This window comes from Grammomys surdaster, unplaced genomic scaffold (genome assembly GCF_004785775.1).
Source record: "Grammomys surdaster isolate TR1022 unplaced genomic scaffold, NIH_TR_1.0 62, whole genome shotgun sequence".
NCBI classification, from domain to species: domain Eukaryota; kingdom Metazoa; phylum Chordata; class Mammalia; order Rodentia; family Muridae; genus Grammomys; species Grammomys surdaster.
Genome location: NW_021604564.1, coordinates 14,517,020 through 14,532,264, shown reverse-complemented (window position 1 = coordinate 14,532,264; position 15,245 = coordinate 14,517,020). Strand labels below are relative to the sequence as shown.

Below are 15,245 nucleotides of genomic sequence, written 5' to 3'. Positions count from 1 at the left end.
GAATCTGGGCCGATAGCTGCCGGCTGACAAGGCGAGCAGCTAGCACAGGATGTGAGTGAGCACTGAGGTGTGATCCGGAGACCCGGGCATTCCGGGAAGTCAGGGCTCCGAGCTCCAGCTCGCCGGCCCCAGTGGACATCTAGAGTCCCGTCGCCGGTGACCCAAGGGACCACACATCCGGACGTGACGCTACCGCAGAGGAGGAAGGGAGAGGCGGAGCATCGCGGTGACGTCCTCCCAAGATGGCGGTGAGAGAGTGAAGAAACCGTTTCCCTTGGGCGGCTACGGGTGAGTGCCGCCCTCCGCCTGGCCTGTAGTCCCTGCGTTCTCGGACCCCGGGGTCTTATGCGGCCTGGCGCCTCGGAGACCGAGCACGATTCGGGCCGAAGGAGGGCGTCCTGGGAGAGGCAGCCTCCGCGGTGGCTGTAGTCATGGCCCGTGCCGTGGGAACTCGCGGGAGTGCGAGCTGGGAGAGCAGGGCAGTGGAGGCCGGGGATGACTGGCTGGGACTGTCACCCTCCGCGGCTGCCAGGCCTGCAGCGGGCCGGCAAGGGGTGTGTCCCCCTCCAGAGAGTGATGGAACCTTTGACCCGTCTGGTCGGGGCGTTCCCGCCCCCTTGCACTTGCCTAGAGCTTGGAACCTCACTATCTCAACCTACAGGTTTCAGTGATCAGAGAGCAATGAAAACAATTTGTATCGTGTTCTTATCCTCTGTTTCAAGGAGTCATTTCTTAGTTTGTTTAAGCACCTTCAGGTAAAGATGCCTGTTGGAGCTTGAAAGTTTGAGGGGTCAACTCTAAAAGCTTAGAATTTACAGCCCTCTCTATAACTCGTCACATGGGTTTTGTTCACTGCCGTATATTGCATTAGTGTTCTAGTGCAGTAAAACAAAGAAAAGCATTTAATCACCACGAGTGTTCGATGAGGCTTTTGGGAGTTAGGGGTAAAAAGTAAGAGCTGTGTTCTTCATGTTTAGTCTTCTGTCCCTTCTCCCACTCCCTTACCTCTGCATGGGTGAATGTTTGATGAAAGCTTATGGTTATTAATTCACTGTTTCTTTTTGTCTTTTAGATGAAGGGTGAAATTCCATTCTGATATCAAAATGCAGTATTCACACCACTGTGAGCACCTTTTAGAGAGACTGAATAAACAACGGGAAGCGGGATTTCTTTGTGACTGTACCATAGTGATTGGAGAATTCCAGTTTAAGGCGCATAGGAATGTGCTTGCCTCCTTTAGTGAGTATTTTGGTGCAATCTACCGAAGCACTTCTGACAACAATGTTTTTCTTGATCAGAGTCAGGTGAAGGCTGACGGATTTCAGAAACTGTTGGAATTTATATATACAGGAACTTTAAATCTCGACAGGTAAAGTACATGTTTTTATTTAGTTAACAAAATCTAGTCAGATAGTCTTTAGAGCTAAAGTAGATTCATATTTTTTCCATTCGTTCTTCACGATCATTCTCAATGTTGATATACAGCTCCCTCTCCCCCCTCTCCCTCTCCTTCTCTCTCTCTCTCTCTCGCTTCAGTAGCTCTGTTTAGGATGAAAAGATGTTTGGTAAGAGAAAGAAAAGAAAAGAAAGAAAGAAAGAAAGAAAGAAAGAAAGAAAGAAAGAAAGAGAAAGAGAGATTAAAGCTAGGTGGTGGGAGGCAGAGGCAGGCGGATCCTTGTAAATTCAAGGCCAGTCTGGGCAACAGAGCAAGTTTCAGGACAGCAAGAGCTACACAAAGAAACCCTGACTTGAAGAAAACAAAAATAAACAAGCAGACAAAACACATTAAAGTCAAGAATTCTTTCTGGGATACTTATTTACCAAAAAAAAAAACAAAAAAAAAAACAAAAAGAAAGAAAGAAAGAAAGAAAGAAAGAAAGAAAGAAAAGAAAAATTGATTGGTTTCTGAAGAAGCCTCAGAGGGAATGGGAGGAAGCAGGGTATTGCCAACAGTGTTAAATAAACAAGCAAACAAACAAAGAGGGCATGGTGTGCGTGCCCTTAATCCCAGGGCTCGTGAGAGTGAGGCAGGTAAACCCTGTAAGTTTGAGTCCAGCCTAGTCTACATGGTAAGTTTCAGGTTAGCCAAAGCTACATAGTGATACCCTGTTTCAAAAGAAACAAAACAAATGTGTGTATGTCTTTTTGAGTGCAGAAGCACACATGTGTACCGCATGCATGTAGAGGTCAGAGACCAGTTTGAGGGACTCGTTTCTCTCTTCACCTTGTTGAGGTGGGGTCTTGTTTCTGGTGTGGGGCTTGCTTGGTTAGCTGGCCTGTCTCTGCCTGACATCTTGCAGGAGAGTGCTGCCATCAGACAATGTGCATAGTCACATTGCCTTCTCCAGTAGGTTCCTTGGGTCTTAGGCTTTCCCAGTTAATGCCTTTCCCTGCTGAGCCAGCTTCCTGACCACCCAACAGTCATTTTTAAATTTAAGCGTGTGTCTTTTGTTTGTTATTGTTTTCTAAGCAGCCAGAAAATACACATTCTGTTACTCTACGTTCTTTTCATCTTGTTCTTTTCATCTTTTCAGTATCATTAATTGGAGATACCTGCTCAAACATTGACTGAGTTACATTTATAAATGTTACTTAGTTTAAAAATGTTGGATAGTCTGCTTTATTAGATCTTTTAGAGACATTTGAGTATGTACAGCTGTTTCTTTTTATCAGAATATTGTCATTTACTCTTGTTTCCTTTCAGTTGGAATGTTAAAGAAATCCATCAGGCTGCTGACTATCTCAAAGTAGAAGAGGTAGTAACTAAATGTAAAATAAAGATGGAGGATTTCGCTTTCATTGCTAGTCCCTCTTCTACAGAAATATCTAGTATTACTGGAAACATCGAATTGAATCAACAGACCTGTCTTCTTACTCTGCGAGATTATAACAATCGGGAGAAATCAGAAGCTGCCACAGACTCAGTTCAGGCAAACCGTAAACAACGGGCATTAACAAAGAAATCGTCTCAAAGTAAAAAGAAGAAAAAGGCTTTCAATTCCCAGAAACCAGGGCAGAATAAAGCAGTGCAATATCCCAGTGATGTTTTAGAGAGTGCATCTGTTGAATTATTCCTAGATACAAATAAGTTGTCCTCACCTGTAGCAGAGCAAGTCATTCAAGGAAATGACAATTCAGAACTTGAGTTGACCTCAGTTGTGGAAAATACTTTTCCAGCACAAGATATTGTGCAAACCGTTACAGTCAAACGGAAACGTCGAAAATCACAGTCACATTGTGCCCTGAAAGAACACTCCATGTCTAACATAACCAGTGTAAAGAGTCCATATGAGCTGGAGAACTCGGGGGAGGAGCTGGACCCAAGGTATTCCAAGGCCAAGCCAATGTGTAACACGTGCGGGAAGGTGTTTTCAGAAGCCAGCAGCCTGCGAAGGCACATGAGAATACACAAAGGAGTCAAGCCTTACGTTTGCCACTTGTGTGGAAAGGCGTTTACCCAGTGCAACCAGCTGAAAACACATGTGAGGACTCATACAGGTAGGACTGCTTGTGGGAAGGGGCGCAGTTCTGTTTGCCTGCTGGGCTGGGTTAGTGGTGTTTGTGTTTTCTGTTCTGTTTTGGCACTGGGAATTGAACCCAGGGCCTCAAGTAAACACACATTATACTAAGTTGTATCTCCAGCCCAAACAGATGGCATTAGCATACAATATTCATTGCTCACAAAGTTTGCCATATTCTTTTATCTAAAAACATAGAATCCTAAAATTTTATTTGTAATTATCACCAAGTATTTAATAGCTCTTTGTTATAATTGACATTTTGAGTTCTAGGGCATTAGGTCCTTACACCCTTTTCTCTCATAATAATCATAAACTTGATCCTACCCTCCAGACCTAGGATTGAATCTAGGGCCTTGAACATGCTGTGCAAGCACTCTACCACTAAGCTAGCCCGCCCCCCTCCCCAATATGACTTTTTTATTCTGAGACAGTGTCTTCCTTTGTTGCTGAAAATGGCCTTGAATCTGCAATCTCCCTGCCTCAACTTCCAGAGTAGTTAGAATTATAGAGCTGTGCCATATGCCTGGCTTGGTTCTAGTTTTATGAATATTTAACAGAGTTAAATACTAAAACTCAGGCCGATTTTCACATATTACCATCACGTCCCATTACATGCTTCTAGATTTCATTAGTTTTTGAACATCATTCTATCTCAGCTTTTCTGATTACCTCTAATTTGCATGACTTTCTGCTGGCACAGTATGAGTATCCATTGGTACACTTAGGTTTGTATTTTATACATTTTTCTTGCTGACCACTTTTCACTGTTATGACTAATTTCTTTGCTCCTAGTTTTTCAGTAGTCCTGAATGACGTCTCATTGGCTTTTGTTACTTAGAAGGTAACCATTTTCTGAAAACAAAAACCAGTACTGTTGGCACTCTTAAAAGCCTTAAGAGTTTATGACTTTAGCAAGTAAATACAGAATTTTTTCCTAATATAATCCCATTGTTCCTAATATCTCCCTAATACAAATATTATTGTTCTTTTAGGGGAAAGGCCATATAAATGTGAACTGTGTGATAAAGGATTTGCTCAGAAATGCCAACTGGTCTTCCATAGTCGCATGCATCATGGTGAGGAAAAACCCTATAAATGTGATGTGTGCAATTTACAGTTTGCAACTTCTAGCAATCTCAAGATTCATGCAAGGTAAAAGAACATGAGTCATTTGACCTTTACGTTAATTAGTTATTACAATCTAATGAGTAGTGTGTTTTCTGTGAGCACACAGAGCACACAGGGCAAGCCTCACATGACATTGAGCTGATCCTGGAGCAAGAGAGTTTGATGCTTGCCCACCAGGCTCCCTTCTTCCTTGCATTTTCTCACTCCTCTCCTTGGGAATGGGAATTGTACTGTGGAATTTATGTAAACTATGTTCTGATTTTTATAAGAATTGCCTAAATCTCTGAGACTTTAGACCTGGACTTTTTTGTTCTTGTTGTTTCAAGACAGGGTTTCCTCTGTGTATCCCTGGCTGTCCTAGAAGTAGCTCTATAGACCAGGCTGGCCTCGAACTCACAGAGACGCACCTGCTTCTGCGTCTGGAGTTCTGGGGTTAGAGGCCCAGCATAGACCCAGACGTTTGAGAGATCCTGAAGCTATGCAGACTGGAGAATCTTAAGAGATAGCTGAGTGTTTTCCCATGTGGCAGGAGGTACAGTTTGGATCTGGATGCCTCCCAAATGCCCTTTTGTGGAAGGCATAGTTCTTGGTGTAACTGTTCAAAGGTGATTGTGGGGATAGTGACTCTGACTTAATCAGAGAGTTAGAGGAGGTAATATTTTAGGTAGTGAGACCTCGTTAAAGAACTGTCCCTAGCCTCTCATTGTTGCGTCTTGCCCCAGCCTTCCCTACATGCTTCTCTGCTTCTTCCTGATTGCTGTGATGGATAGCTCTACTGCAGGCTCCCAGGGGAAGTAGCAGCTGTGCCCTGTGAACTGTGGCTATAGTAGACTCTGAGTTCCTGTGTGACTAGCCTTGGACAAAGCACACAGAAACAGTGTATGTGGGCAAGGGTACTTTCTTCTGAAACCAAATTTTAACACCCTATCACTTTTGATGACTAGGATTTGGCTAGTCTTCTACTTTGTTTGTTTGTTTGTTTGTTTGTTTGTTTGTTTGAGACAGGGTCTTGCTCTAAAGCCCAGGCTGGTCACAAACCCAAAATCCTACCTTTACTTCCTGAGATCTAGGATAACACGAATATACCATTAATCAGAATTTTTTTTTTTTTATGGTGCTAGGAACAGAACGTGGAGCTTCTAGCATGCTTAGACAATTGCTCTACCATTGAGCTGTATTCCTAGCCTGTTGACTTAGTTTTCATTGTGCTAAATATTCCTCAACCATTTCTTCCTTGGTCCCAGCTTTACTTCTACTTCCTTTCTACCAAACTACTAGGTGCTTCAAAAATTTCCACTTAGTTTTTGCTCACTGTAAATCTGGCTAAAAGTAGCCAGTAATGCCCATAATATCTATGTACTATGCAGCCTTGAAGTTTCCACTGGAATAATTCTTTCAACCCATCTCAGAGCCTCAGGGCATGGATAAAATGTAAACAAGGTATTTGCCAGAATGCAAAATTGTTCTCCAGGTCAGTTCCCAGTGGCATTATTTCCTTCTAAACCTCACAAGCACTGTCTTTACTGACACAGTTTGTTCTGTCTCGCTCCCTTCCCATGTTCCCTTTCTAAAAGTTGTAGTCCAGTTGACCTCGAACTTGTAATGCTCTTGCCTCAGGGTCATGAGCGTTGGAATCATTGACATTTGCCCATGGTTCCTATTTCCGGCTGCTATCCACATTTCTGTCAGAATGATGGTCTTCTGAATGGCCCACTAAGCTCTGCTAGAGTCTTCTAGAACGGCTCTAACCTGTGTCTCTAAACTTGCTATAATTCCTCCTAAACATCAGTTCTAAAGTGTCTGGACACATTGTGAGACACAGTCACAGTGAGCCTATCCCTGACTCTCTTCTTTTTTCATGTTCCCAGCTGTCACTATGAGACAGTTAACCTAAGAAGGAAGGCCTGTGTTGGCAGACAGTTCTAGAGGCTTCAGTACGTGCTCTCCTGGCCTAGCATCTGGATGAGCCTTTGATGAGGCAAACAGATACGACAGAGGGCATAGTGGAATCCAGGGCTCATCCTGTGGCAGTCAAGAAGCAGAGATTAAAGAGGGCCTGGAGACAGTGGTACAAAAACTGTAACCTGCTTCTTTAGGAGGTGAGGCCTAGTCACAAGCAGGTCAGGCCCCACCTCCTAAAGTTTCCACCCCTAATATTACCACTAGCTGAGGACCAAGCCATTGGCACTTGGCCTTTAAGCAACATTTCTGGATTCAAACCATTAACACCCAGAGTTAGGGGATTTATTTTTAGTGGAATTGTCACCTACAAGTGACAGTCAGAAAAAGAACAAGGTATATAGATACAGATGCTATAGGCAGGGTGCTATGATTTAGAACTTTTCTCTCTTTAAATAATATTTTTTTATATATTCATATATATATCTACACTATGAATGGCATGCCTGTGGTAGCCTTAGGACAACCCAGGGGAGTCGGTTCTCTCCATCCACAATATGGAACCCAGTGATCAAACTTAGATGGCAGTAGGCACCTCTACTGAGCCAACTTCACTGGCCCAAATTTTATTAACTTTTTCTCAGTGAAATATGAAGCAACTGTCAGCTGAGCGTGAAGGTGGATGAGAAGGTGCTAGTAGTTTGAGGAAGAACTTTTGACAAGGAAGATGGACTAGCTAAATAATTGCTGTATTTGAGTAACTACTGTGGTGGTTGGTTTTAGTTTGACATAAACTTAGACATACCTAGGAAGAGGGAGTCTTACTTGAGAAAAGACCTCCATTGGGTTGCCAGTAGGTAGCCTGCAGGTCAGTGTCTTCAGTAACGATTAGTGTGAGAGGCTTCGGCTCACTGTGGTTGGGGCCACCACTGGGCAGGTGGTCCTGGTTAAGTAAGAAAGCAGACTGAGCAAGCCCGTAGGCAGTAGTTATCCATGGCTTCTGCTTCAGCTCTTGTTTCGAGTTCTTGCCCTGACTCCTTCAAGGATGGAAGGTGACACGGAAACCTCTCCTCCCCAGGCTGATTTGCTTACGATCTTTATCACAGCAACAGAAGCCCTAAGACAGCTCCATAACCATGATGGAAAACGGTTTTGAACTCATTTCAGAACTGCTAATATTTTGATACCTTAAATTATTTTTTCAGCAGTATTTTACATAGAAACAACTATTAAATTTAAACATGTAGTTATTGTTTGTTTTTGTTTTTCGAGACAGGGTTTCTCTGTGTAGCCCTGGCTGTCCTGGAACTCACTCTGTAGATCAGGCTGGCCTCGAACTCAGAAATCCGCCTGCCTCTGCCTCCCAAGTGCTGGGACTAAAGGCATGTGCCACTACTGCCCAGTTAAGTATGTAGTCTTCACCTGTTGAGATGAAGTAAAATGCTCCATGAAATACAGCATTTTATATAAGAAATACTTCATGTATACATGGCCTCCGGATTGCTTTACTTACTGTTGTGTTACTTTATATTTACTAACAGGAAACACAGTGGAGAAAAGCCATATGTTTGTGATAGATGTGGGCAGAGGTTTGCCCAGGCCAGCACACTGACCTATCATGTCCGCAGGCACACTGGAGAAAAGCCTTATGTGTGTGACACCTGCGGAAAGGCATTTGCTGTCTCTAGCTCTCTTATCACTCATTCTCGGAAACACACAGGTAAGAGTTTACTGCTGAGACTGCTTGGAGCAAGGCTGTAGCTAGGACAAGTGGGAATTGGGCCTTTTCAAAAGGTAGACTGTAGACTTTTTAGATTATCTACCTTGGTAGCTTTGAAGCTTTGTTCATGATTTTCACGTAACCATTAGATTAAGAATCTGGCATTTTCTAGAATAATACAAGGTAGGTAAAAATTTTATCATTAGCTTATGCTTGTTAAAGTAAGAGAATTCTGAATATATAAATCCAATTGAGCCATGTTTTTATGACTAGAGAAAACCTAGCTAGGCTTTTTTTGAGAATTTGTCTCCTATGAGTAAGAATGTGGGAGGGGAGTTAAGCAGGAGGTGTCTTAGGCAAGAAACCTGTCTTGTGACTTGGGATGTCTTTTGCATAGACATTCCAAGATCTGGAACTCAAACAGATGTGTCAGATGCAAATTATAAGTTTTGAAAACAAAGTGTACTGGTTAGAGTCTCTTTTGGAAGGTAGGCTGTTGTCTATGATCTTCCTCAAATATTTTTATTCTCTTTGATTAATAGATAGCAAGATTTGAATTGTTACTTGAACTTGACATGTTCTTAATCATAAGAATCCAATTGTTTACCTAGGTCATGTCTTCTAGAGAGACGAGACATTTGCAGAACTGATGTTTTAGTGTGTGAAAAGTACCAGTCTAGATAGGTAGAATAAATTAATAGTTCATTACTTTGGATGCCTCTAAGATATTTTATAGAAAGGCTTTCATATAGATGATAACTTTAAAAGCTTACTGTAGATCTCTTGTAACTGATAATGTTATGTTGGTATAGTACACCACTTCGCTATCTTTTATTTTCCATCTAGGTGAAAAACCATACATATGTGGTATTTGTGGGAAAAGTTTTATTTCCTCAGGAGAGCTCAACAAACACTTTCGATCCCATACAGGTCTGTGTTTAGGGAGAACGCATCGGTTTTTGTTCTCTCTTAATTCCTTTGTACATAAACCTTGGCTTTGAATCCATTGTAGAGTATCTAGTATAACTTAGTGATAACAAGTTTTTAATGGATAAATATCAGCTTTTTATTTGTTTATTTCTTTTATTATTTTTTAGTTGTTTATGAGTATAATTTAAATTTGGTTAAGAATTCTGTAGATTTTCTAAGGAATATGCCAGATATCCATCATTTCTAACTGAAAACATTTTCATTAAATTGAATAGATATATCAAACAAGGAATCATCAGATTTATAAAGTAGGATTCTTATATGCAAGTTTTAGGAATGGATTTTGTTATCAACATATTTGTTATAACATGTAATATATAACTAGTATGAATAAAATGTTGAATATTAAATTTAAAGGAAACCTGCTACTTTCTAAATACACTGTTAACATTTTTTTTAAAAAAATCCATCTTCATAAGTCTTATCCAGCCTGATATGAATACTAAAGGGGCTTAGTAAACTCACTGCCCGCTCCTCTGACCTCGTGTTTCATCTTTTTTGGGGTAACACATTTAGAAGTTCTTCAGTCATCACCTGACCCCCATACTGCTGGGGAGCAGATTCAGAGCTTTAATGATGCTAAGCATGCAGTCTTCCACTGAGTTAGATCTCCAGCCTGAACAGTTCTTATTTGAAAATAGCTATATTGAGAATATTGTCAGTATTTCTTAGGTTTCCTCATTTGTGAGGTATATGAGAACAAAAATCATAATTATGCTTTTTCCTAGCTCTACAGCAGGTTTTAGCATATGAACAACATCCAGTGTATATCTGATATCAATAACAGAGTAGATTATTTTTGAAAATTGCAGACAATGAAAATGCTTTATTTCACCCCAAACTGGCTTATCCTCTTATAAAGTAAAAGCGTTCCTGTGTGTATAGCGTTTCTCATCTCACACTCATAACTAAGTGATTAAAAGAACTTTTGCTTTATTTTCATTAACATTTGATAGTTATCAAATGATAGTATCAGAAATTTTTTAAATACTAAGTTTTTAAAGTTCTTACCTTGTTTTTCAGGAGAACGACCATTTATCTGTGAATTATGTGGAAATTCTTACACAGACATTAAAAACTTAAAGAAGCATAAAACAAAGGTCCATTCAGGTAAGAGCATATGCTTAAACATGAACTTCTCTATTGGAACTGGTCCTTAGCATGTTGAGCTACACATTTCAACAGTGTGAATTCCATCTGTATATAAAAGTAGATACAGAGAGCTAGGCTGGTCCATGCTTATAATCTCAATACTTAGGAAGCTGTCACAGAAAGATCTCAAATTCAAGGCCAGCATGGCCACAGAGACAGTACACAGACACACACACACATCAATAAACAAACAAGCAAGCAAACAAGTGAATAAAATAATTTTAGAAAACAGTAACAAAAACTTAGATATATACATGTAAAAAAAGTAGCTTTATAATTTGCAGAAGATTCCTCTTTCTTCTGTTTTTGAAATATTGAACTTCATAAAAAAATAAAAATTAAAATTAAATAAATTTAAAATATTCAGGGGCTCAGCATTTACAAGCACTAGCTGCCCTTCCAGAGGACCCAGTTTAGAGTCCCAGCACCTTCATGGCAGCTCACAGCTGTCTATAGCTCTAGTCCAGGGATTCTAGTGTCTTCTACCAGTCCCTAGGCACATGCAGTAAAACACCCATACATACAGAATAAGAATAATAAAATATTTTAACTATTTCTTCCTTTAAAAAGTCTGACTTGCCACAAAGCATGTTGGCACATATCACACACTCGTAATTCTGTAACTTAAGAGACTAGAAAGACAATTGTTGTTCAAGGTGAGCTACAATCTCAAACAAGCAAGCAAACCAACAAACAAAAGCCAAAAAGCATGACTTTTGAGTAGTTTCAAAAATGAAAGAAAATATAAGTAAGCAATTTCATTATTGTCCATAACGCAGTCTGGGCGGTTGAGGAGGGCTGCTGTAGTTAGGAAGAAAAGAGTCTCTGAATATCAAAATTTAGAAGGTATAGGACCCTGGTAGCTCAAAAATGTTCTGTCAGCATAGGAAGCCAGACTGCAAACTTTTAGGATTGTTGCTTAAAATAGATGCTTGATTTACTTACCATGCCATTCTGCCAAGATGGAAGGTATCACTGGTATGACAATGAGAATCAGCAGGTGTGATGCCAGCACATGTGAGGCTCCAGGTACAGTATCTAGCACCAAACGTATGTTCATACGTACGTACGTACGTACATACGTGTGTGTGTGTGTGTGTGTGTCTGTGTGTGTGTTCATTTTACATATAGATGATAATAAGTTTAATTGTAAGGGTTAAGGTAGAAACATTTGAAAACTGCAGTGAGTATCTTCACAGTCCATTTAATGCGTATGGGATACACATAGCTACAGGGCGTATGAAGTTGAACAGGGTATAGCTCTGGTTCTCTAAGAGCTTACCTGGATGTATCGTCAGAGATCTAACCATATTGAAATTGTAGAACATAAATACAGAAGTGCTAAAGAAGAAATTTCTTCTGAAGCATTAGAGTGGCCCTAAGTTCACCTGACATGGTAGCACATGCCTATAGTCCCGCACTTAGGATGCTGAGGGAAAGCAGATTGGTTGCAAGTTCAAAGCCAACTTGGGCTCCATAATGACAGTATCTAAAAGGGAGGAGGGCTGTCAAGAGAGAAAAGACTTATTTTTACAGAAATTGAAAAGAATTCATGGGATGGGGACTGGCCGGACAGAGTCATTGCAAACGGAAGACATTTTGATGAGTCATTAAGACAAGACAGCTCAGGTTGTTTGACTGGTTAAACTGCAGAGTACAGAGAATTGCATGCAACTGAATGTAAGCAAAGCATGCACTGTTAGCTATCTAACGAGGCTGCTGAAGTCCTGTCAGCATTTTGGGGTGGCAGCAACATGTTAGAGCCAGGAGTGCAGTGAAGGCAAAATGCATCTCTGCTCAGTGTGGTAATTTCTCTAAGAGAGCAGCATTGCTCTGGGGATAACTGATTGATAGTTGTGAACTGCAAACCTGAAGCCACGTGCTAGTACACACTCCTTGTTAAAAATAGTCAGTGTACAAAGATTTATTTACTTTGTTGCCTTTCTGCACTTGGAAGGAATTAGAGATGTTTAACTTAGAATTCACTGTCAAGAACTTTACAGCCTAGTTGAGTGGAGGCATGACTGAGTAGTGTCAAACAAGACTGAGAGGAACGGGTGCCATGGGGAAGAGGATGAGATTTGCCAACTGTGTAGTGAGGTAGAGGAGAAAAGTTCACCCGGGTTTAGAATGTGTAGACTTATTTATGTAGTGATGTTTGCGCTTGACCCTGTTCTTGATACATACTGTAGAATCAGTGCAAACTTCATCACGTACACTGGGGAGAGAGAAACAGGCTGCACGTGGGGGGGGAAGGCGGAGTGTATTGTAGTTTCTAGGACCTGTAAGTGGATCAGTGTACCTCAGACGGTTGTGTGGTTTTGCATTGTTAAAGGCAGTATACTTTCCCTTCTGTTTCAGGTACAGATAAAAATCCAGATTGCAGTGTAGATGACCATGCTGCTTTAAGTGAACAAGACACCATACAGAGAAGTCCTCTGTCAGAAACACTAGATGTGAAGCCTTCTGATATGACTCTACCCTTAGCGCTTCCACTTGGGACTGAGGACCACCATATGCTTCTCCCTGTCACGGATAGTCAGTCTCCTACATCAGACACACTGCTGAGGTCAACTGTGAATGGATATTCGGAACCACAGTTGATTTTCTTACAACAATTATATTGACTTTGAGGACATGGAATTGCTAGGGCATCCTTAGCACTAAATGTAAACATGTCTGGTAAGGTGCATATTGATATTAACCCCCACTCATTTGAGCTATGTGATCATTAGTTGTTATTTACAGAAGTAAAAGCACCTGATACTGCATCAGTCAGTGCTTGTTTTGGTTTTTGGCTTTTATTGTAAACAACCAGCCTGTGAAGGAGCGGCTTCCAGCGCACTGTTTTTTGAGTGGGTAGGTTTTAGACACTGTTAAAGCTGCCTTAATTCCATCTTCATTTTGCATTGTAGACTTATTTGTTCCTTAGGTAGAATCTGACCTGTGGATTTTTTGTTGCTGTTCTCTCCTCACTGTTTAAACAAAGTCTACAGTAATATCAACTTCAAAGTGTTTCTGTTTGTAAGCCCTGTGGACCAGTATGGAAACTGTCAGAGGGATTCAATTTCATGTTTATGTCTATGAAAATTTAGATACTAAGGAAGAATTGTGCTATTTATTAATATATTCCTTTAGAGGTAACTTTTCTAATGAAGCCAAATGAAGTATTTCTCTTAAAACCCAGAAAATGTGTGTAAATTTTTGTTCATTGAGAGTGAATTCAGTATTCTGGAGAAAACCAGTACTCAGATCAGTTTTGTTTGAGTTGAAACTATATTTTTTTAAATAGATATTTGGTGTTTTTGAGTGGTCAGAAGACAGTTTTGGAATTTGATTCATTTTATATTTTATTAGATTTGTAGATTATTGGAAGTGAATATATAACAAGTTTTCAAAAATTTTTATAAACCTATCTTGTATCAGTTATGCACTTTTTAAAATAAATGTTCTAAAAAGAATTTTCTAGATACAAAATACATACTAGAAATCACTTGGCTTCTAAATTTGATATATTACTTAGAAAAATCAAGAAACTTGAGTTGCATGCCTAAGGCAACACACATACACACAAATAGAATTAATATCCTAAATTCAATTATCAGGTATACTTTTAGATTATCAGTTTGTTTACCATTTTACATTTGAGTTTTTCACTTCTATAAATTAAACTACAACTTTTGGTTGTTGGCTGTAGCTTTGTAGTGGTCCTTTCCATTGCAGCTGGGTGTAGGGAATTCAGCATCACCCCATCCTCCACGCCTGCTCCCTCTCTTTCCCTCTCACTGTTCTGCATATTGATTGATTTCACTTTGCCTTGTAAGTTACAGTTTCCCAGCCAGTTCCTGTTTCTGATAAGTCCTGGTGACTGTTTCTCATCTCTGCCATCAATTAGTTAAGTCTCACTTGTCAGGATTTAAACTGCACTGAAACAGACTCACAGTGTTCACTGATACTGAGTTCTTTGATGATAATTCTCCCTGTTAGGGCCCAAGTCACAGAACTAAGAAGACAGAATAGAATACTCAGTTCATACAAACTACAGGTGTCTTCACGTGTCTTAGAGCTATAGCATTTTCATAGTAAATTACGACCAGTGAGACTGTCCAGACTATGAAATACCACCTTTGTATAATAAACTTATTTTATTATTTAGCTAAGAAATCTGTGTGTGTGTTAAATGAACATGCCGAGTTTGAATAAAATTTGTAAGGTATAACATGTTCAGCTAATCTTCTGGTTTAAGATGAATAAAAATTTGCTGGAATATAACAAAACTGGAAAAAAAAAGACTCAACCCTTTTTAACGAGTTTGCCAAAGTGGAGAGGTAATATTTAAATCACAGATTCATTAATCCAAGCATATAATGAAAAATTTTTAAGTGCTGTAGTTAGTTGGGCATGCACATACCATTAATCACAACATTCTGGAAAGTTAAGGAAAGAAGGTTAAAAAAGATTCTAAAACCTGCTATGATGATGTCTGTGCTGTATGAAGACAAAACTGCCCAGTTTCCTCAAATGTAATGATAGTGTTTCGATTGTTTATCCCTCTTAAATTCTGTGCTGCTCTCACTTCACAGTCCTGAGTGACTTCTGTGTAACCTAAAGTGACTTCGGACTCCACATCTTCCTCCCTCATTCTCCAGGTGTGCAACACAACACCTAACAACACAACACCAAACTTGTTAACTAGCATTTAAAAGCTTCTAAATTGTTACTTTCAGATTTTTTCATATAAGTGGAATATGGAATAGGTCAGGTTGGTTTTTTTAATTTGTATTACTTGCATATCTAAAATTATTTAAGTTGATACTGGTTTAGTCATTTGCGCT

General features: G+C 40.0%; 1 protein-coding gene across 4 annotated transcripts in view; it reads left to right on the top strand.

Annotated features, from left to right (window-relative positions):
• The window catches only part of Mynn (myoneurin), a 14,901-nt gene extending 272 nt beyond the window's left edge, over positions 1 to 14,629 (top strand). Inside the window, exons 1-8 of one of the 4 annotated variants that reach the window (XM_028764206.1) lie at positions 1 to 288; positions 1,073 to 1,369; positions 2,705 to 3,498; positions 4,514 to 4,673; positions 8,090 to 8,268; positions 9,115 to 9,198; positions 10,282 to 10,368; positions 12,772 to 14,629. The exon at positions 1 to 288 is cut by the window's left edge and continues 272 nt beyond it. In XM_028764206.1, coding sequence (XP_028620039.1) covers positions 1,104 to 1,369; positions 2,705 to 3,498; positions 4,514 to 4,673; positions 8,090 to 8,268; positions 9,115 to 9,198; positions 10,282 to 10,368; positions 12,772 to 13,037 — 1,836 coding nt within the window. In that variant the 5' untranslated portion in view covers positions 1 to 288; positions 1,073 to 1,103 and the 3' untranslated portion in view covers positions 13,038 to 14,629. Of the gene's footprint in view, positions 289 to 1,072; positions 1,370 to 2,704; positions 3,499 to 4,513; positions 4,674 to 8,089; positions 8,269 to 9,114; positions 9,199 to 10,281; positions 10,369 to 12,771 lie in introns of those variants that run through there. The other 3 variants (XM_028764208.1, XM_028764225.1, XM_028764216.1) reach the window with 3 other exon arrangements.
• Positions 14,630 to 15,245: the final 616 nt, after the last annotated feature.